General features: G+C 45.0%; 3 protein-coding genes across 9 annotated transcripts in view; 1 reads left to right on the forward strand and 2 right to left on the reverse strand.

Annotated features, from left to right (window-relative positions):
- Window positions 1-1,491, reverse strand: part of NCBP1 (nuclear cap binding protein subunit 1) — a 31,597-nt gene extending 30,106 nt beyond the window's left edge. The window contains exons 1-3 of one of the 2 annotated variants that reach the window (XM_075078594.1): window positions 1,334-1,490; window positions 1,087-1,172; window positions 262-362 (exon numbers count right to left, since the gene is read on the reverse strand). In XM_075078594.1, the coding sequence (XP_074934695.1) occupies window positions 262-362; window positions 1,087-1,172; window positions 1,334-1,367 (221 nt within the window). In that variant the 5' untranslated portion in view covers window positions 1,368-1,490. Of the gene's footprint in view, window positions 1-261; window positions 363-1,086; window positions 1,173-1,333 lie in introns of both variants that reach the window. The other variant, XM_075078593.1, reaches the window with a different exon arrangement.
- Window positions 1,492-1,518: 27 nt separating this feature from the next.
- On the forward strand, window positions 1,519-18,571 carry TSTD2 (thiosulfate sulfurtransferase like domain containing 2). 2 transcript variants are annotated; one of them, XM_075078599.1, is made up of 10 exons: window positions 1,519-1,759; window positions 1,965-2,287; window positions 3,330-3,438; window positions 6,852-6,977; window positions 8,869-8,974; window positions 10,685-10,803; window positions 11,453-11,611; window positions 12,561-12,699; window positions 13,432-13,511; window positions 14,014-14,238. In XM_075078599.1, the coding sequence occupies exons 1-10, from the start codon at window positions 1,649-1,651 to the stop codon at window positions 14,086-14,088; spliced, it is 1,347 nt and encodes a 448-aa protein (XP_074934700.1). In that variant the 5' UTR covers window positions 1,519-1,648; the 3' UTR covers window positions 14,089-14,238. The 2 variants fall into 2 exon arrangements, with proteins under 2 accessions (XP_074934700.1, XP_074934699.1); XM_075078598.1 differs by lacking the exon at window positions 13,432-13,511 and having other exon boundaries at window positions 1,523-1,759; window positions 14,014-18,571.
- Window positions 17,965-19,286, reverse strand: part of TMOD1 (tropomodulin 1) — a 30,067-nt gene continuing 28,745 nt past the window's right edge. For all 5 annotated transcript variants that reach the window (XM_075078601.1, XM_075078600.1, XM_075078604.1 and 2 more), the window contains one exon: window positions 17,965-18,998. In XM_075078601.1, the coding sequence (XP_074934702.1) occupies window positions 18,934-18,998 (65 nt within the window). In that variant the 3' untranslated portion in view covers window positions 17,965-18,933. The remainder of the gene's footprint in view (window positions 18,999-19,286) is intronic.

The raw sequence follows: 19,286 nt of genomic DNA on the forward strand, positions 1-19,286 counted from the left end.
AAAGAGCAGCTCTGCCATTTTTTTTATCTGCTTTAAGCCTTTGTACACATTTCAAGCCAAAGTAATGTAAAGGGGTATTTTCCTTGAATTACACCTAGTACATAATAAGCTTATTCCTCTATTTCTTTTGTTTGCAGTAAAACAAACTCTACACTATAACGGCACTCAGGAACTAAAGCCATTTGTGGCATTTAAACTACCATAAATGCTTAAACTTATGCACAGAGAAGAAAGTGCCTCCCCAATCACCCGCATACATACACAGTACAGAGTATTCTTAGTATCTTGCTTTTGTAATTTGGTAGATCAGCTTCCAAAACGCCAGCTAGGCCCTCCAAGTTGCTCTCCAAAGATGAATTACTCTAAAATTAAAAAAAAATATTAAAAAGTTTCATCATCAACCAGGTAATATTGACAAGCCACTGAGGAAGTCAGGTGACAGTATTAATTTATGTCACCTCCTTTTCAGAGCAATGATACAGTTCCATTAGCAGTAAAGAACCGCTTCTGCTTGCCTGAAAGAAGGAGCAACTACTCCTCAGAAGAGCTGCATCCGATCACACACCTGCCCTGCAAAGAACTCCAGTGTTCCCCTGGGATGCAAGATCTAATACTGCCACATGGAAACCTCAGTAAGGCGACTGAGCAGTATGTTAGTTATACAGCATTGAAGGGATCGCCTTCATGACTTTTTTTTGCCGCACATAAAGTCAGTGTACCTTATCTTTTTTTCTCCCCTTCCTATCAGCCTCAACTCCTGCCAGGACACACGCCACAGGCAAACCAAGTCAACCCCTCCACATCCTCAGCAGCCTGGAACGAGCAACAATCTGCAGAGGCAAAGCGATAACTGCTCCCACGCCGCTTATCGTCTCGCGGAAAACACAACACAGATATGTGAACACTTGCCTCCCTCGGCATGCGGTTTTGCAAAAGCCGACAACTTCCCAGCTGTCTAATTAAAAAAAAACAACGGTTTTTTTGGGGGGTGGTTCCTACGGTGAATCCGATAACAGATGACACACAGAAAGAGGGCTCCCACCCCCCAACTTGACTTCCGCGCGGCCGGGGCGGGTGGCCGCCTACCTTTTCTCCCACCCTGCAGATAAGCGACTCGAGCCTCTCCTCGATCTCCGACGGCTCAGACGTCCTCCGCCTCTTGTGCGGCTGCCCTGCTTCAACATAGTGAGCGCACCGTTACCGCCGGTCAGCGCCACCACCCCCATCCCGCCCAGAGCCCCCTCCTGCCCCGGGATGGCCCACCGCGGCCCCGCCACCGCCACCGCCGGCCCCGGAGGGAGAGAGGGAGAGCAGGCTACCCCGCGGCGCTCACCGTCGCTGTCATCGCTGTGCCGCCGTCGCGACATGGCGGGAGACGGGGAGGGGAGCACCAAGCCGGGCGCCTCACGCGGGCCTGAGGGGAGCGCGCTCCTTCCACACACCGCTTCCGGCCCGCCGCGCCTCCGCTTCCGGGATAGAGGGCGCACGGGCGCAGCGCCTCTCTACTCGCTGCTCTATGGTACGAGAGCCTCACTGGAGGACTTCCGGGAGAGCTGGGGCCTGGCGAGGCCGGACTAGCGCCAGGAGGAAACCGGGTGTTTCCCGGGCGGTGGGGCCACGCCCCCTCCCGGCTCCACCCCAGGCGGAGATGCTGCCGGGCGAGGTGCCGCCGGCTGGCCCGGGGTCCTTGCGGGGTAGCGCTGTCGCCGCTGCCGAGGTGGTCGCCGCCAGGAAGCAACGCGCCTTCGCCCGGAGGAAGGTGGGCGGGCGGCGGCCCGGGGCACCCGGTTCTGCCGAGGCGCGGCCGGTGGGAGCCGTCGCCCTGTGTTGGAGGGGAGGGGGCCGGCGCTCCCCTGTGCAGGGCGGCGGCGGGCCCCGGGGTGGGTCCTGGGCAGGGGGGCTTCCGGGCGGCGGTGGCGGCGGCGGGAGCGCTGGTAACGGGCGGCGCTTGCGGTACGTTTCAGGCCTTCTCCCTGTTCGTCAAAGCGAAGGAGGTGCCGGCGGAGGCACGGGTTGCGGCCGGCGGAGAGGGCGCGCGGTGGCGGTGCTGCCGGCAGGCCTTCGAGGAGCTCTCCGGTATCCACAGGCATGTCGCTCTGCAGCACGGTGGGGACGTGGGGCAGCTGGCGGGGCCGGCAGCGCAGCTGTCAGCGACCGAAGTGAGGCCCTCCGGCGTCCCGGATGGAGCAGGCAGCACCGACGGGCGAAACGGACACTCCGGTAACTGTTCTGAGATTGTCTGTGCGCTCCCGGACACGAGCCACGTTAGCTATGACGACCTGACAAGGTAAGAAAGACCCTCAGCAGTCTGGTGCCGGGAGCGCCGTGTTGGGCTGCTTACACTTCACACAATCTTCTGCCAGTACTACTTTTTATGAAGTTCAGTGTCATGACACTTCAAGATACAGAGTCCTCCCTGATACTCCTTTAGAACTTCAGGTACCTTCCTGATACACTTCTTTAGATCAACAGGTATAGGTACCTTCCAGGAGCCGCTTGGTTTATTTGAACTCCTTTCACAACTGCTCACACCTGTGCAAAACATGCAAATTACTGCTGTGGTGAGAAAGAAGTAGATATGCTGCTTTTTTGGTTTTTTTTGATGGTAAAGGTTGTAACTTGGGAGGATTGAACTATCGGAACTGTATCATCCTGCATTGTTAAAGCAGACCTGTTCAGGTGTTACTCGACGACTTACATCTATAGGTAAGGAAGGTCTGTAACAGAACAGAATAGAACAGCAAGGAATGCCCTGCACAGGCCCCTTTTCTCTGCTCATTTACATGCCTTAAGGGACCGTTAGTTATGAATAAGTAGGTTCACGAGAATGTTTCCAACGCTGGGAGAGTTCTGAGTGCTGCTCAGAATGCAGGCACACAAAACCTCACTGAAAATTTGGGCTCTTAAAACTTGGATAGCTCAAGGACTTGAATTTTCAGCCTGCAAGTTCATCAGATTGAGCATTTAACGGGACGCTTATGTGCATAGGAAACGGCAGTTCTTGTGTCCTGTGTCTTGAGAGGCACCTGAGTAGAGCACATATAGGCCACTGGCAGAGATATCCCATGCAGCACAGATGAGTTCATTTTGTAACCGGGCCCAAGAACTATGAAAATGGAAGATTTTTTTAGTTCATGTTCTTTCTCTCTGAAATAAATCAAACCCAGCAGTGCTAATACCTCCAAAGCTTGTAGTTCTGTTTTTGTTTTCTCCTTGCATCTGCCAGAATAAAATTGTCTGCTATTTCAATGGTTACTGCTAATAGTATATATTTGTGCTTTCAACCCTAACATCCTTCTATTTGTTCATCTTTGCCATGCTATGGACAGCAAGGTGGGAGAAGTACTTCTGTATTACTGTTACTGTGAGGTGAAAGATCCAGAGAAACTATGTTCTTGGCAAAAGGCTCTGTGCCAGCATCTGCATCTCACTGGAAAGGTAAGGTTTCAAGTAGTGGCTGTATTCCTAACAAAAAAAATCATCTTTGCTTAGTGCAGAGCGATGGGGCATGTGGAGAGCCAAGTGTTTTGCACCAGAAGGTGCTAGTCTGTTATGATCCCATTAAGAAAGGCACTCAGGCTCTGTGAAGTATCATTTAAAATGCTACATAAGAGCTAACACTACAATGAAAAAGAAAATACTACAGTTAATTTCATATCCCTTTTCATGCTGGGAATCCTGAGGTGTGCAGCATTGAGCAAGCCTCTGATCCATGCCACAGCACACTGTGCGGACCCTGTCCTCGCAAGGGTCGTCCCATTTCCACCATTTGAACTGTTACAGATTATTCTTTTTAAAGGAAAACAAATCTTTTCTTCACTCCTACTGTCTGTCATGCTTTTAGCTGGGGTAGAGTTAATTTTCTTCACTGTAGCTGGCACAGTGCTGTGTTTTGGGCTTAGTATGAAAACAATGTTGAGATAACACACAGATGTTTTGGTTGTTGCTGGGCAGTGCTTGTACTAGTCAAGGACTCTTCCAGCTTCCCATGCTCTGCGGGGTGCACAAGAAGCTGGGAGGGGAGGGGGCACAGCCAAGAGAGCAGAGTCAAGCTGGCCAAAGGGATATTCCATATCATGTAACGTCATGCCCAGTGTGTTACCTGGGAGGGGCTGGCCGGGGGAAGGGGGCAGCAATCGTGGCCTGGGGACCGGCAGCATTGGTCAGTGGGTGGTGAGTGGTTGTATCATTTGTTTTGGCTTTTTTCCCTTTTTCCCTTTTTATTATCATTATTGTTATTATTATTATTATCATTATTATTATTATTTTATCTTAATTATTAAATTGTTCTTATCTCAACCCACAAGTTTTTTGCTTTTGCTTTTGCTCTTCTGGTTCTCTCCCCCATCCCACAGAGGTGGGGGGAGTTCAGTTGTTCGACTGGGGCTGAACCACAACAATCCTTTTTGGCGCCCAACCTGGGGCCCAAAGGCTTGAGATAATAACAGTTGCCGGTCACAGCATAGACTCTGTTCTCAATATTAGTTTATCCGATTGGCACCATGCTCTTGATTTGGTGTGTCTGTTAAAGATTGGTGTTGTTTTTTGTGGTCTGCTGTGCTCTGCTGTCATTAGTGATGTTTTGCTTGGGAGAGTTGTTTTTAAAAACATTGGCCTTGAGTTTTATTTGGTATTTGAATTTATATTGAAGCTGTTACTCTGTGTCGGATACCACCTCATGGATACAATTAGCAATTATGCCTCCTCCTCTGAGAGTTGTTTTTTTTTATGGAGGAAATACAGAATGGCACCTTAGCTACGATCTTCTATAATGCCTGCTCCTTCATTACAACAACTTTTCAGTATCTTGAACATCCTTGGGTAGTTAAGATGTATCAGTTGATATTGCTTTGGCAGACTGTTCCAGCTCTATCTAAGGTTAATAAGCAATTTAAGAATATCATCCAGAGATCTGCCCCAAGGCTCAATGGCTACGGGTGCCAGGGTATGTGGGGTAGTATGGGCAAGTGCCTAAGACGGTGGGCACGACCAGTGTTGTGGGACTTCACTCCTGAACAAGTGCAGAATCCTGAAGGATTAGTAGAATATTTGGAGGAAGTATGTTGTCAGGCTGGCAATCCCAGAGAGATACAAATCACTGCAATGTGCTGGGGCCTGGCCCATGGCTATCGAGCCCTGTTTAACACAATTCAGAACCCCCAAGGGAAAGAGAAGGCCTCTGGATCTAAAGAGACAAAGACAAGGAAAGCGACAAGCACTGCAGCCACTCAAACCCCCACGACAGATGCTGCGGCTACTCCAACCCCGGTGACAAGCACTGTGGCCAGTCAAACCCCCTGGATAGACGCTGCAGCTGCCCCAACCCCGGTGTCAAGCGTTGCAGCTGAATCAGAGGATCCACCAATGCCAGTATCAGTTGCCCCCATACACAAGAAGAAATCCTGGAAGAGGAAGTCAACTCCTTTAGAAAGAGAGGATGAAATAGCAGGGCCATCACGAGGAGAGGAGAAGGAAGACGACGAACTCGTACAAGAAGCCTGCTATACTCCAACTGAAGAAGAGTGAGAGAGCAGCTGCGTGGTGTTTAGTTGCTGACGGGCTGAACCATGACACTGTCAAACAGAAAGGATATTCACACGAGGACTTTTTGATGCACTTTTAGGTAATGGCTAAGACACGCAGGTGGCAACATAACTGGTATCAACAGGGAGCTGCATGTAGGCATCTCTGATAGGATTATCGGGCTGGATTTATCTTGCGGCCAAAGGTGCTGTGCAGCACGACACAGCCTGAAGGCCAAGCTGGAGGTCCAGCGCTGTGCAGTATGGGTATGGGCTTGCTGTGGTTAACTGTTAGGTGTATCACTAATCCTCAGAGTGCAATAGTCTTCCAGTCAGAATCACTATGCCAAGTTGTAATCCGTACTGGCAGGAATGAAACGAGAGCCACCAACACCTCAGATCGCACTGTAGGATAGCAGTGCTCGTTCCTGCACAGTTGTTATTCGTTTCTTTTCTGGCAGACTAGACCAAGGAGGTGGGTTGGCTCATCCAGCTGGTCTCTTGAGGCTGTGGGCAAAGGTGAATTTTAGCCTCACAAAGCTGATGTCCTTAGGCTATCTGTGGGGAGAAGGATTTTTCAAGAGGGCGACTCAGAGCAGGAGACTACTTTCATCTTTGACTTGTCTTCCTAAGTAGCTTCTTTTTCTCTGCCAATGGTAGACACCTTTCCTGTCTACATCAGCACAGGTCTGGGTGTAAAATGTCCTCACTTGTTCACTTCTTCAACTATCTTGTTTGGTGGTTGGTATTTTTCCTAATTTTTTTTCTGTCTCCAAGACAGGTACGGCATGTGCCTTCTGAACCGGTTGGGGCTTTTTCCTTGCTTCTTATAATCAATCTTTTTTGTTTTTTTTTTCATCACTTCAGAGTTTTTGTTAATTTGTCAGTGCTGGAGATAAAATGAGTCACAATGAAATTTAATATTCATGCAATATAATGAATATTCACATTTTCCTTTTAGCTGTGTGAGTCATTGGGCACAATCCCACTGTTCTTGCTGAGGCAGACTTCCAGTGGGAATTGTAATGCTGACTGCAGGATTAGCCTGTTAACCAGTTAGCGTTTCTGTTTATTGCACAAACTTCTCTGCCTTGATGTCATTCTTTTGAAATGGCTCAAAAGTGATTATTGGGGTTTTATTCCTATTGTAATTACTGTTGTCTTTATGTTCAACTTCAATGTAACCATCTTTTCCTTCATTCCTTGGTAGTCTCTGTTCTGGACATACTCTGTCTGCCTTTTGTCACCCAGCTGTATTTTTCTAATTTCACTGTGATCTGTGTTTACTGTTACCAAGCCTTAGCCCCAGATTCTCCTCTTGCCTTCTAGGTACGAGTTGCGTCAGAAGGGATTAATGGGACAGTTGGTGGAAGCAAAGTAGCTACCAATCTCTATATTGAAGTTATGCTTTCCCAGCCTCTGTTCAAAGACATTTTGTGTCAAGAGGACTTCAAGGTATGACAAAATAATTTCTACGTAGATGTTGTTAATGGATGACATTTAATTTTTGAGAAATGAGTACACTGCTTCTTGATAGTATTATTTTTGCTCTGGTGGTTCTGCCAAGGGTTCCTAACCTTACTTTGTTTAGATATCTATGCCGTGGCAGAGGTATAGGTGCAGCTATGGGTGCACCTGCAAAGCCCCCCATACAAGTGAATGAGGGGGTGTGCTTCAGCCCCACGATTCTTCAACTTGACTGTGAAAGGCATCACAGTGTACACTTACCCAAGCAAAGTATAGCCACGCTTTCTTCTTCACCTTGATTTGAGATCCTTGCCTAGAAGCCTACTGGTTTAGGTTCATGCAGGATTTGGTGTCCTTATAGGTGCACTGTCAGTTCCATGAATTGGGTGTCTTCTAAAGAAAATACACAGGCAGAGTCAAGAGGTTTCTCCCTACACCTGTTAGTCCCTGACTAGAGGGAGAGTGAGGTGCTAACTTCTGCTTGAGCCTGAGCGTATGTGTGATTGCTGTCTTCAGATGGGGGTGGCAGCTCTGGCTGCCACCGTACGGCATTCTGGCAGGCTTTTGCTGCCCCAGCACTGTAGGTACTGGTTTCTCTGTGAGGAAGGAAAGCTGCTGCTTATATAGCATTTTTCTTTTCCACATGGTTTTATTTGCACAGATTACTATTTTATTTTTCCCATATGTAAATAAATCAAAGTTGTTAGTGAAACTTGTGAAACTCAAATCCCATGTAGAGTGGCAGTGCTTGATTCAGTCTGTGCTTTTTAACTGTCTGTGGTGCTTGGCTGAACTTCGACAGTAAAGGTGACCTGTTAGTTACAGTCATGTGTAGATGCAAAAACAGAACAGGGATGGAATTTTACCAGGACCTTGGCAAAACCTCCAACCCTGCATGATCTCTTTGGGCACCAACATTCATGCATTAGTACATGATGGTATTTTCTGTCTCACAGTTCCTCTGCATGCTGTATACCCAAGTAAGTGGGGGTTTCAGGTCCTTGTGCCGTGAAGACAGGGGCACAGAGAAGTGAGAATTGTGCTTGGGGCTATGAAAATACTCAGTGGCCACTGTAGTTGCTGCAGACTGATTTCTGTAAAAGCTGGGACAGTGCTGCACAGCACTGCACTTTTGTCTGAGCATTTATATGCTTGATAGTGCCTAAGCCATGTTTGAGGCTTAGCCCTGCAGAAATTCTCACTTTGTGTTGCCTGCTGTGAGGGTGCCTACCAAAAAGGGCTTTCCAAGACCTCCAAAGCGGAAGTCCTTTGCTTGGGTTTGGGGTGGGTGGGAGGGTGTGTGGGTGTTAAACCTCCCCTCTTAACAAAACTTGAGCCTGGCTGACCTCCCATGTCTCTTTCACGCCCACGAACCACTGCAGTTTCTATCACCCATGTCGCCGCATCATGACTAGAGGCCTAGCTGTGCTTGTGTTGGGTGTCAGAGGGGCTGAAGAGAACTGCAGGGCCCAGAGGTGTCAGCATGATCTGCTGCTGGAGGAGGTTATTTCATATTCCTGTCGGGGTCAGCATGGTCTGTAGGGGCCTTGACTTTCTCATGATAGGTGCGAGTGACTTGGTTTCTAAGATCTGTTCTCCTTCCCACTCCTTGATGACTCTGCAATTCATGCCAAATGGTGGCTGTCTCACTTCAGAGTAGTCATTGGGACTGCGACCCCTGTCTGCCAGGTCGTGGTAGGGCTCCACTGCCTAAATCTCAGGATTTAGAGTGTGGATTTCAGCAGGAGAGATGTTTCTTTCCTTCAGACACTGAAACATTTTCATATTATCATGAGTTGTAGAAATTAAAGTGAGTGGGAAGTTTTGATCTTGACACCTAGCAAATTTTGGTGGATTGTTTTTGTGTTTAATTTCCTAGAGCAGTGCAGGAGGAGCTCACTGTTTCCCAGACCTTCGAGTTGGAGTATTCAAAGAAATTGTACCTATGGGCATTGATCCAAAGATATTGTCTTATAAAGAAACTGGTAAGTTGATTTAATGAAAAGTAAAGCCTCTCACACAACTGAGAGGTAAGTGAAGAAAGTTCCTTCATCAGAAACAGGACACAGGAGAAGTAGATATGGAAATTTATTTCTAACTGGTAGTCAGAAGTTATCAACACAGGGAATTTGCTGGTCCAGGTTTTGCTTTGCGAAGTGTTTAGCTGCCTCAGAAAACTTTAGAATTAACTTTCTGTTTTGTGGGAAACAGTAGTAGTTCAAATGACATCAAGCAGTTACCTTGTTTTGGGGTAGGGACACACCTTGTGCTTTATAGAATCACAGAATGTCCTGAGTTTGAAGGGACCCACAAGGATCATCGAGTGCAACATTTAGTCAGGGAGTAAGTCATTGGATACCTGCTAAAGGCAGACATAAAGTGAAACTACATATGATGGTTAGGAAAGACATTTCAATGCATGTATGTATTCGTATTTGTTCTAAATATTCTGTAGGTGTTTGAGACTGCTCAGAAGTGATACCATATAAAGAGCTCCATTGCTCTCTCTGTGCAGTTAGGTTGCAGTAAGAACCAAACCGTATAGGAAGAGCTTTCCATGGAGTCTTCTGGTAGATTGAGTGAATTCTTACACTGTGGATGCTGAGAGCTGTTTTTTGTTGTTGTTGGGTTTTTTTAATTTTTTAATAAAAATGCTAGAATCCTGCTGAAGCTTACAGTTGAGTATATACATGTTCCTATGTTAGGCACTGCTGACTTGGCTTTACTTGTGTTGAAGTTAACAGCCATGCTCCTGTGTTTTACACTAAAGCAGCGTCAAGTTCTGTATCAGGTTCAAACCACTCCCCTAACACAGGCTGCATTCTTTTTCTGCTACCTGTAGCTACTTAGTATGGATTATGCCCAATAAGATGTTACTGGCTATACATCTGCTACAAGGACATTTACGTAGGTGGTAAGCTGGAGCACAGCAAATCGCAATTAACGGTAGTTTGGGGCTTTTTCTTTTGACCACGAGGTTTTGGTGGTGGTAAATTTCTACAGCATCTTCTTGTGGTTTTGGCAGAGGAATATTATTTTTCTCCCTATTTTTTGGCAGTGTGTGGGATGTATGTTTGTATATATTTTTTTTTTCTTTTTTTCCTCCTATCTTACAGCATTTTATGGAGATGGTTCCCATTACTCTGTCAGGTTGCTTGTAGGTTTATTCTTTTAATAAGGTACAGTATTTTGGTGGGTGAGGTTTTTTGTTTTTCAGTAAGTTGGGAATCCTAAGTCCGGAGCAACCTGAAAGCTGAGAAATTTTATGTGAAAGTAATACATGCTTATGGAAATTTTCCCTTTTATCAACAGAAAAGAGTTTAATTGAAAAAATAGCATTTCTGTACACTTCTGCACCTCCAAATGTCATGAAAGATGAGCAAAGGGAAGGGAAACATCTCTCACTTTTTCAACTGTAAGAGTTGCCAGGGCGACATAACAAAGATCATAGAGACAGGCGCCTGTCTGCTGCTTCTGCTGTCATATGGAACAGCGTTGTGTTTTCTTTCATTTGGCAATAGGAAGCCAAACATGGATAAACTTGGCTGGTTGAGTTGGGATGGAAAGTCTGTGAACCATCACAGAAAATTTTTGTGTGGAGAATCTGGACCAACATGATCATGCATAACGTTGTCTTGTAGTTCTGCTTCTCACTTCTTTCTTCCCCCCCCCCTTTTTTTTTTTTTTTGTTAAAGGAATCCATTTATCCCCTCAGGAATTTCACAGAGAAGTAGAACAGTTTTTGTCTCAGGCCAGTCAAGGACAAAGCAATACCATCTTGCTGGACTGTAGGAACTTCTATGAAAGTAAAATAGTAAGTGTTGTTTGCTTGCTTCTTGCAGTGTATTACAGGTGCTGGGGGGAAGCATTTCACATTGTGAGAGTGTAACCTTGCAAGAGATTCCATATTCCAGATTGACTATAGTATGTACAAAGTTCAATTTAGTAATGAATATTAGAAACAAGCAGCAGAGGACCTGCTCAGCAACTCAGCGTGGAGCCTGCCCAGCTAAGGGCTTATACAGCTTGGGGCAGGAAGAAGACAAAGTGGTCCATACAACATTAGCAGTGAATACTATATACTTTGAAGTAAATATAGCATAATTTGTAAGGATGTTTCCCAGCATTTTTGCCTTGTCCAATATGTCAAAAAGAATAGGGGCATCCTGCTGTCACATCCACTAGCCCTCCTGCGCTGTTGTGGCTCATCATCTCTCTGACAGTTCTCTTCTGCTTAGCTTCCTCTTTTTTGTTTGGATGATGAGACATGTTGTGTCTGGGATCCTCTTACAGATTTTAACAGGTATTTTGATGCATAAATGCAGCTGAGGAACTGCCTAAAGCAGCTGCTGCAAGCTGAGTGTTCTGGCGCAAAGGTTTGTTACTTCCTCTAGTTTGAGGCACAGACCTTATCACGTAAGACTGCTTGTAACCAGTTGCATGGCCATCTGTTGTGACTGCAGGGACAATTCCAGGGCTGTCTGGCTCCAGATATCAGGAAGTTCAGCTATTTTCCGAGCTATGTAGATGAAAACCTGGAGCTTTTTCAAGACAAGCGTGTCCTGATGTACTGCACAGGAGGGATTCGTTGTGAAAAAGGCTCTGCTTACCTAAGGAGCAAGGTGAGATGTCATTCTGAGGGCACAAGTATTGGGGAGGTGAAACTGCTTTAAGGGCAGCTGTCTTTTCTTTTGCCGGTAGATTCTTATTGAGAACAAACTGCTCAATGAGCAGCTGGGGAGATGAGTGTCTCTGATGCACACTTGCCTCATGCTGTCTGTCAAGTATGTGTGTAGTTTAATGCAGCTCAGGGTGATCTGCATGGACTAGTGTCACTGCAGTTATTGCTCTGTGAAAATAATTATATAATCCGTTTTCTGAGAAGATGTAGTTGTAAGTCTGCCCTGCCCATTGTAGCTGTTTTTAGAAGGGCTTGAAAGCATTCTGCAGCATTTCCACAATCTCTGTTTAGGTTATATTTTTGTTGTCATTACTGCACAGCTTGGGCATTTCAAAGTGGTGAAAATCAGCCAGCCAGTGCTTTCCCAGTGTTGTGGAATTAAATCTATCATACTGCATTGTTCTAATTGTGCTTTTCATCCCACTCTTCTCCTGGATCCTTCCCTCAAGGAGCAGGGGAACAGCACCAAATATGTTCTCCAGAGATTTAAACCTTGATTTTTTTTCTCAGCACCAACGTGAACCCTGAGAAATTCTGCTGCTGCTAACAGCTGGCTGTATAAAAACAGAATAAGTGGCGGTTCACAGGGGTTCTGAAACGTATGATCTCTGATGCAGCAAATCTGCCTCAGCTGAGGAGGTTACCAGCCTTTTTTTGACTGTAACATTAAACGCACATTTGGGCTCATGTCAGCAAGCCAGCATTGTGGAGCTTCCCAGTAATCCCTGGTGGTGCTGCTGAGAGTTATGTGTGCATATAGTGCCATCTGATGGTCACTGAGAAGCTCCTGCTTTTTGTTGACCCTGACGTTTACATTTGCTTTGGGAACTCTGACATCCCACCAGTGCTGCTTGTCTCCTTCAGCTTTTCTGCTAATATGCTTTAAACAGGCAGTGTGCAGAGAAGTTTACCAGCTAAAAGGTGGCATTCACAAGTACCTGGAAGAGTTTCCAAATGGATTCTACAGGGGGAAGCTGTTTGTGTTTGATGATCGTTACGCCATTTGTTCCAATGAAGATATCATCTCAGGTAGGACTAGAAAATATAAGTCCAGAAGGCTGGGAAGCTATTGCCATCATTTCCAGAGGGATGCGCAGCATAGGGGTACTCAAACTGCTCTGTGTAGTTCTTCCTAATACTCACTTTGATCTTTTAGTGCCATCACTTTCCATGATGATCATTAACTTTAACACATAAAACAGAAATGAGAGAAAAAGGGGGTCACTAAATGGAGTTCCCTAAAACTGGAGGAGTAAAAGGAAGCATCCTCTGCAGGACAGCTGCTGTTATGAGCCATCTGCAGCCATGGAAATGTATGTCAGGCACTAGTGGTGGTGTTACCCACTTGTTGCCCACGGTGCTGATCAGTCTGTGGTTGGCCAAGTGACTGGAGGGTTAAGTAGTTCTCTTTGTCAGCTGTTCTCTGCTCCAGTAATACAGAACATCAGTGCAGGCTGCCAGGCATTGGGAGAGTGGTGGCACAAAGCTCTACAGTACTTTATTTCCATGCTTTAAAAGTTTCTGTAGCCTGTAGAATTTCAGTGACCTCTAGCTGAAGTTGTTAAGAACATTGCCTGTCTTCTGGCTGGGGTTGCTCTTCAGATATTGCAAATGAAGTACCTGTTTTCTTCTTCTCAGTTGCCAGGTACAAATAGATGGAATTACCTTTTTTAGGAAGCAGTGCTGGTTTTTCTCTGAGCGTGTAACTTCTTGAGCATAACCTCCCATTCCTCCTCTGTAATTACCTTATACATCTTGAAGGTGCCTGGCTTGGTGTAGAAACAACATACTCTGGATACATCACTGCCATCCCTACAGAAGTTTCAAGGGGAAATGCTGGGGTAGGCACCTTCTTGATGGTTCAGCTAAACTGGGCTGTAGCTTTCAGTTAAAGGGTTAAAACCTGTCTGATGTTGTGGAAGGACTCTACCAGGACGGCAAATGATACCCCATTTGCACAAGCTATTGCTTTTAGATGAAAGGAAGTTCCCATTCCCCAGCAGGCAACTTTCCTGTGTACTGACTTAATTACTACCAGCATATCCTCCTTCTTCTCTTGGCAGTAAGAATCTTTTAATCTGTCTAATAGGAACTAGAGGAAGCACTAGTGAGCATTTTTTCCTTTTCGTGAGAGACAGTTGTCCTAAGTTTTTTACATCAAAACCAAAAATTAAAAAAATAACTAGATTCTAGAAAATCAAGCTAAAGCAGGAATTAAAAAACTGGAAGACAATAGATAGCCACTCGAATGAGAGATAGCAGCCCCCTGGTGCCATGGAGAACACTCAGCAAGGGGACAGATGGGGCAATGTGGGTGTTAACTTCTTTTCCTCCTCCCTCCAGCATGCAGATACTGTGGGACACTGTGGGACCAGTATAAACTTTGTTCCAGCCAGCACTGCCGGCAGCTTGTCCTGACATGTCCAAGTTGTCGCAACAAAGGTCTTACAGCTTGCTGTCCTGTTTGTCAAGAGAAAGAGCTCAAGGTGACTTCAAGAGCTTCAGGACAGACACTTAAAGAGGAATGTGAATGTACAAGGAGACGGCCAAGGGTACCTATTGAATATGTCTCGCAAAGGGCGCTGGACGCAGGAAAAGATTAAGCTGTTTCATTAGCTAATCTGACACAAGCTAATGCAAAGGGCTTCTGTGACCAGATCTCTATCTGTTATTCAGTTAGGTTTGGAAAACATGAAAATGCATTGGCTTGGAAAGTCTTGTTTGTACACTGCCTTTAAGCCTAGAGTACGCCCTGAAAACCATCTATTACTTGACCATAAATTACCAGAGTGCCCAACCCATCACCAGCACTACAGGATTCCTCTCCCTGAGTACAATCTTGTAGCATGGCCTCTACCAAGGGGATTTTGGAGCAGAGTATGTGTGATGGGACACACCTGCTCACAATTCAAAAGAAACTGAAAGGACATAAGAACAATTCCATTCTTTTCCTCCTGCATGGAGATGGATCTCTCCGACCTCTCCATTGATCATGCATTTGCTTCAATAGCTAGTGCTAGGGTGTGAAAACAGCAGATGTATCAGATGGGTGTGTCTACACGACTGGATTAGAGCTGAAGAGATTTTCCATGTACATGCCATCTGCCTGCATTTCTTGCTTTATACCAGTGAGAAACAAAATTGTCTGAAGGCAGGTAAGGACCCCTCTTGTATCTGTGGGCCTTTGCTCCAGTTACTGCCTGCCCAGCTGTACTTGTGTGTGTGACCTGTAGGACAAACAGCAAAAGTAATCCTCGTTCCAATGCTCTGTCTCCCTGGGAACTGTTGTTTCCCACAACTTGTCAGTACATGAAATGTCCAGGGCTCAGCTCTGCTTGCACTGGAAAAAAACAGCTTGAAGCGTGTTGAAACAGAGACACACAGAGAGGGGAGCACAGAGACTGTCAAAATACCAGCATTATGGGACTGGAAGTGATGGAGACAGGGGTGCAGAAATGTCAGTAACAGCTATTAGGAGGTTGCAGGATCCTTTATCCAAGTTAAATAATTCAAGATTTGGGGCGCATTTGTGCTTTGTAAACATGGGTTGAGTTTTTCAAAAGCTGTGAGATATTTAGGTGATTTCCACCTCCAATTACTGGAGAAATAGTCTTTCAGTTTGAAGGGATCCACAGCATATGATCTCAAAATACTTCGCCTGCTGCTTTGTGTGCCTGATGCGGCAGAATGTACAGAAAGGTTCTATCAATACTGTAGAAGATGTGTCTTGACTGAAAAACGTCTTTGAAACTTACTGTCATTCTTGGTACTAAATAGTAGTTAGTCATTAGGAGATCAAAATCATTTACTGGTTTGTTGGGGGTTTTTTTTACTGGCAACTGCTTTTAAAAGCAAGAAAACAGTTTACTCAGGTTTCTGCACTGGCTTAAGGACAGTTAGGGCAATGTTATTTTCATCCAGATTGTAACACTCTCCCACAGTGTTATGAATTTAGCAAGGCCTCATTGTTGGCTTGAGTAGCAACTTAGACGTGGGCGTTTGTTCCATTAAAGCCATGGCAAGCATTTCTTCTAACTTCCAGTATTGCTACCATGAAACCAACAGTTCAGCAACTGTCTTCATGACTGTTCCTTTCAAGAAGCAAAACTTGACACTTATGAATGTCTCCTTTGGGAATCTTTCTAGGATGGTATTTCATAGTAAACCTGTGCACAATCCAATCTGGAGAAGAAATTGGAAAATTCCCATCAGTGCCCATCTTCAGCAGAAGTTGAAGCAGTACCCATGGTCCCCTGGCATCTTGCCTCCCAAACTTTATTGGCCAGTTAACCTCTTATGCTTTTGAGGACTGGAATATTTGTGGAAAAACACGCAAGATCTACTTGCAGGCCTGGTCTAGAGTGCTGATGGGAGTGCCCCAACTTGCATTTATGCTCTCTTCATCTATTAGGCTAAAAAGAACACAGTTTTATAATTCAGTCTTATCAGCAAGTCTGGAACACTAATCTATTTGGAAGGCTTTTTCTATATCACTTATCAGTACAGAATGGCAACAATCTCTATTTTATATATAAACTTTGGGAACTCCTATGATGATAAATAACCTTTAATACTTCCATTGTAATTTTTTACGTACTGCACAAATACACTTCATCTTTTTGTTGGAGGTGCTTAATTCTGCAGAAGTAAATGCTGAAACCTAGCTAGTTGTCTGCCACATGGTAGACCTGCGTACCAGGTACAATTCTGCTGAGAGTTCCTGGCAGCTGGAGATTCTACCTCAAATGCAGAGGGGAACTATGGAGCCTCTGGTCCTTGCTGCACTAAGGCAAGAGAGAAGAAGGCTTTGAGTTGTACAGGTGGGGCCCTGTAAAGCCAGGTTTCCTCTGTGGCAGAGAGGGGAGGAAGCGTAAGAGACATCCTTAGCCTCCTTCTTGCCAGTTAGCCCATGAGTCACTTCTGTATCCTGGCTTCTGGATTAATTTTGTGAGATTAATACAAATAAGGGCTTGCCATGTGAAATGCTGTGTGCTGGGATCCAGGCATCTCAGTGGTAATGCACATTAGCTCCAGGAGAGGTGAGAGTTAAGCAGCATTGGCTGTGACTGCCAGATGCTGCAGTCAGCAAGATGGCTTTTTCCTCTTTTCCTGGAGAGCTGCTGGGACAAACAGTGATCCATTTGTTCCTAAATATCACCATTTTGTAGCTCCATTGCTGCTCAGCTTGATGCTTCCCAGCACAGCTGTCTCTGCTGTACAGCTCACAGCCCTCACCCACATCTTTCAGCAAAGCAACTCTGTAAGGATCAGCTAAGGAACCCAGAGTGATCCTGCCAGTTTAGTATACGTGTGGGCTGCATGGTTAATTTGGATGCTGCTACAGTGAAACACAGGACAAAGTTCTTGCCTTTTTTTTAATTTTTATTTTATGGGCTATTTTTTTCATTCAGGAAAAAAATGCTGGTTTAGTATCCACAATAGCACTCCCTGTTCTGCAGATGCATCTCCTTGCATGTCTGGTTTCTTAGCACCATCAGGATTTTCCAGGATGAGATTCATTTATGTTCTTCTGAAGCCAGTGGAAGAGCTGAGCCTGTGCCATGCAAATCTGAGTGGATGGCTCAGCTGAAACTGTGCGGCTCTGGTTTGATTATTTAATTCATGTTTTTTTTAAGCCTTTGCCACATGCATATGGAAGCAAGGGGCTGTGTGCCAATTTTTTGTGTTTTTTTTTTTCTTAAATATGTTTTCAAGTATTTTTCTTCATTATTTTCATTTTCTGATATGGAACTTGCAGGGCAGGGGTGGGGAGAAGCTGTAGTGAAGCATTTGATTTGACAGCACTGCTACATCTACTAAGATTTGAAGGACAACAAATATATTTCCCACATTGCTGGAAGTGTAGTATTTCTCTGCTTTGTTGGTCAGAGCAAAATTGTGGGTGGTATTTGCGCACAAGCTCTGAAGAAATCTGTGGGACTTCTGCTGGAATATGTGTAAAAGGCTGAAAAACTTCACTCTTAACAGATGTGTACAGACAGATTTCTAGCAAGTGAGAACATTTTCTAGGGCACGTTGTCAGAAGACCATGAATAAAAGGCTTCAGTACAGCAACGCTTCTGCTGGGAGACTCTTCCTGCTGAGCAGGACCCCACCCATGTTAATAGTGGGAGTTTTGGACGGGATAGTGCTGGGTCCAATTCTCTGCATGTCTGGGAGCTACGTAAGCCCATGGGGAATTCCTCCCAGGCTAGATGATGGGTAGTACACTGTGTGACAAAAAGCTGTCAGACTGTATGCAGTGTATGGCTAAGTTGGAGTATTTCACTTAGCAACTTTTATAGGGCACAACATTTATTGTTGCATTTATGCAGACATTAGGGACGGCAATAAAAGAAAAACCCTAGCAGAACAAAATTTAATTAATGGACATGGTCATCTAGATGAAACAGCAAAAAAAAAGAATTTTACTTGTTTCCAGTGAATATCTAGACACGCATTTTCAACCTTAGGAAACGGAAGGGAGTGGGGATTAGAAGAGAGGGCTCTGGTTTGCCGATTAGTTTGGCCACCTCTGTGGGGTTAGCATTTGTGTCACATATCTTAAGGTAACTATTTTCTTCAGACATACGTAGGATAGAAAGATATTAACCCATCCTAAACCGCTTAATTTTTGAGGCTGTGTTTTATAATTGGTGGCCTTAAGTTCAGCTTAATCAGGGGGCGGAGATCAATTTTTTCTAACAAACATAGTATTGCATTTGAAACAGCATCTCCAACTAATTGACTCAGCAAATGTCGGTAAAAAGTTGTAATTCACAATTCTTGAAATTAGCCATGTTTCCAGGTAGTAGAAGTGCTTGTTAAACTTGTTGCTCCTCTATAGTTGAGAGCAATTTGGAAAAAAAAAATTAAAAGTATTTTTTTAATGCTTCCATAATTTGTGTGGAACAGTTGTATCTTTCACTCATGCATACCACATCCTAACTGTATGAAACATTGTGCAGGAAGTTTATAGAAAAATTAGGTCCCAGGTTAATTAAGAGTCACTTTTACGCTGGGATGTACTCTAAACGATTGCATAAAATGGGCAGGTTGTTACTGGCTTGAATAGTTTCCAACTCTACAGAAAACACCAACAGTCCTACTGGATAAAATCTTCAACTACAGCCACTAGTTAATTTAAATTCTTAGTGCATAAAACAGAACCGAGGCACCACAAATACTCTGTCAAGGCACTTATTGCCTTTAGATTTCCACGGCATAGCACAGATCACTGAGAATGACCTCCATAGCCAGGAACTACACTCCAGTTCTGCACTTGGGAAAAATAGGCCCGTTCAACTCTGCAAGTCTTCTCTTCCTCACTGAAAAAGAAGAGGAAGAGGAGTCAGTCATGGTGACAGGAAGATGTGGATGGCAGGCTTGGCTTACCCGCTGTGGAAAGGAGCTGAGACACGTACATTCTGCCAGGAAAGCAACAGGGTAGCATCAGCTTCTGAATTCCCGCTTTAAGCGGCAGGCATAGCCTTACACAGTTTAAAATCAAGGAAGGTAAGATGAGGTTTCTCTTGTATTAATTTTTAAGGCCAGAAGCTACTTTCAGCCTTACCTTCCTTGTTCTACAGTCAATCGGATTTCCCACAGTTTGTAAT

The sequence above is a fragment of the Phalacrocorax aristotelis genome, chromosome Z (assembly GCF_949628215.1).
Source record: "Phalacrocorax aristotelis chromosome Z, bGulAri2.1, whole genome shotgun sequence".
NCBI classification, from domain to species: domain Eukaryota; kingdom Metazoa; phylum Chordata; class Aves; order Suliformes; family Phalacrocoracidae; genus Phalacrocorax; species Phalacrocorax aristotelis.

Bases quoted from the DNA above. Each gene is read 5' to 3' on its own strand.
- TSTD2 (XM_075078598.1), top strand. From the start codon at position 1,649: ATGCTGCCGGGCGAGGTGCCGCCGGCTGGCCCGGGGTCCTTGCGGGGT. The intron at 6,978-8,868 runs GTATGACAAAAT...TTAATTTCCTAG, and splicing joins TGTGTCAAGAGGACTTCAAG to AGCAGTGCAGGAGGAGCTCA. The intron at 11,612-12,560 runs GTGAGATGTCAT...TGCTTTAAACAG, and splicing joins CTGCTTACCTAAGGAGCAAG to GCAGTGTGCAGAGAAGTTTA.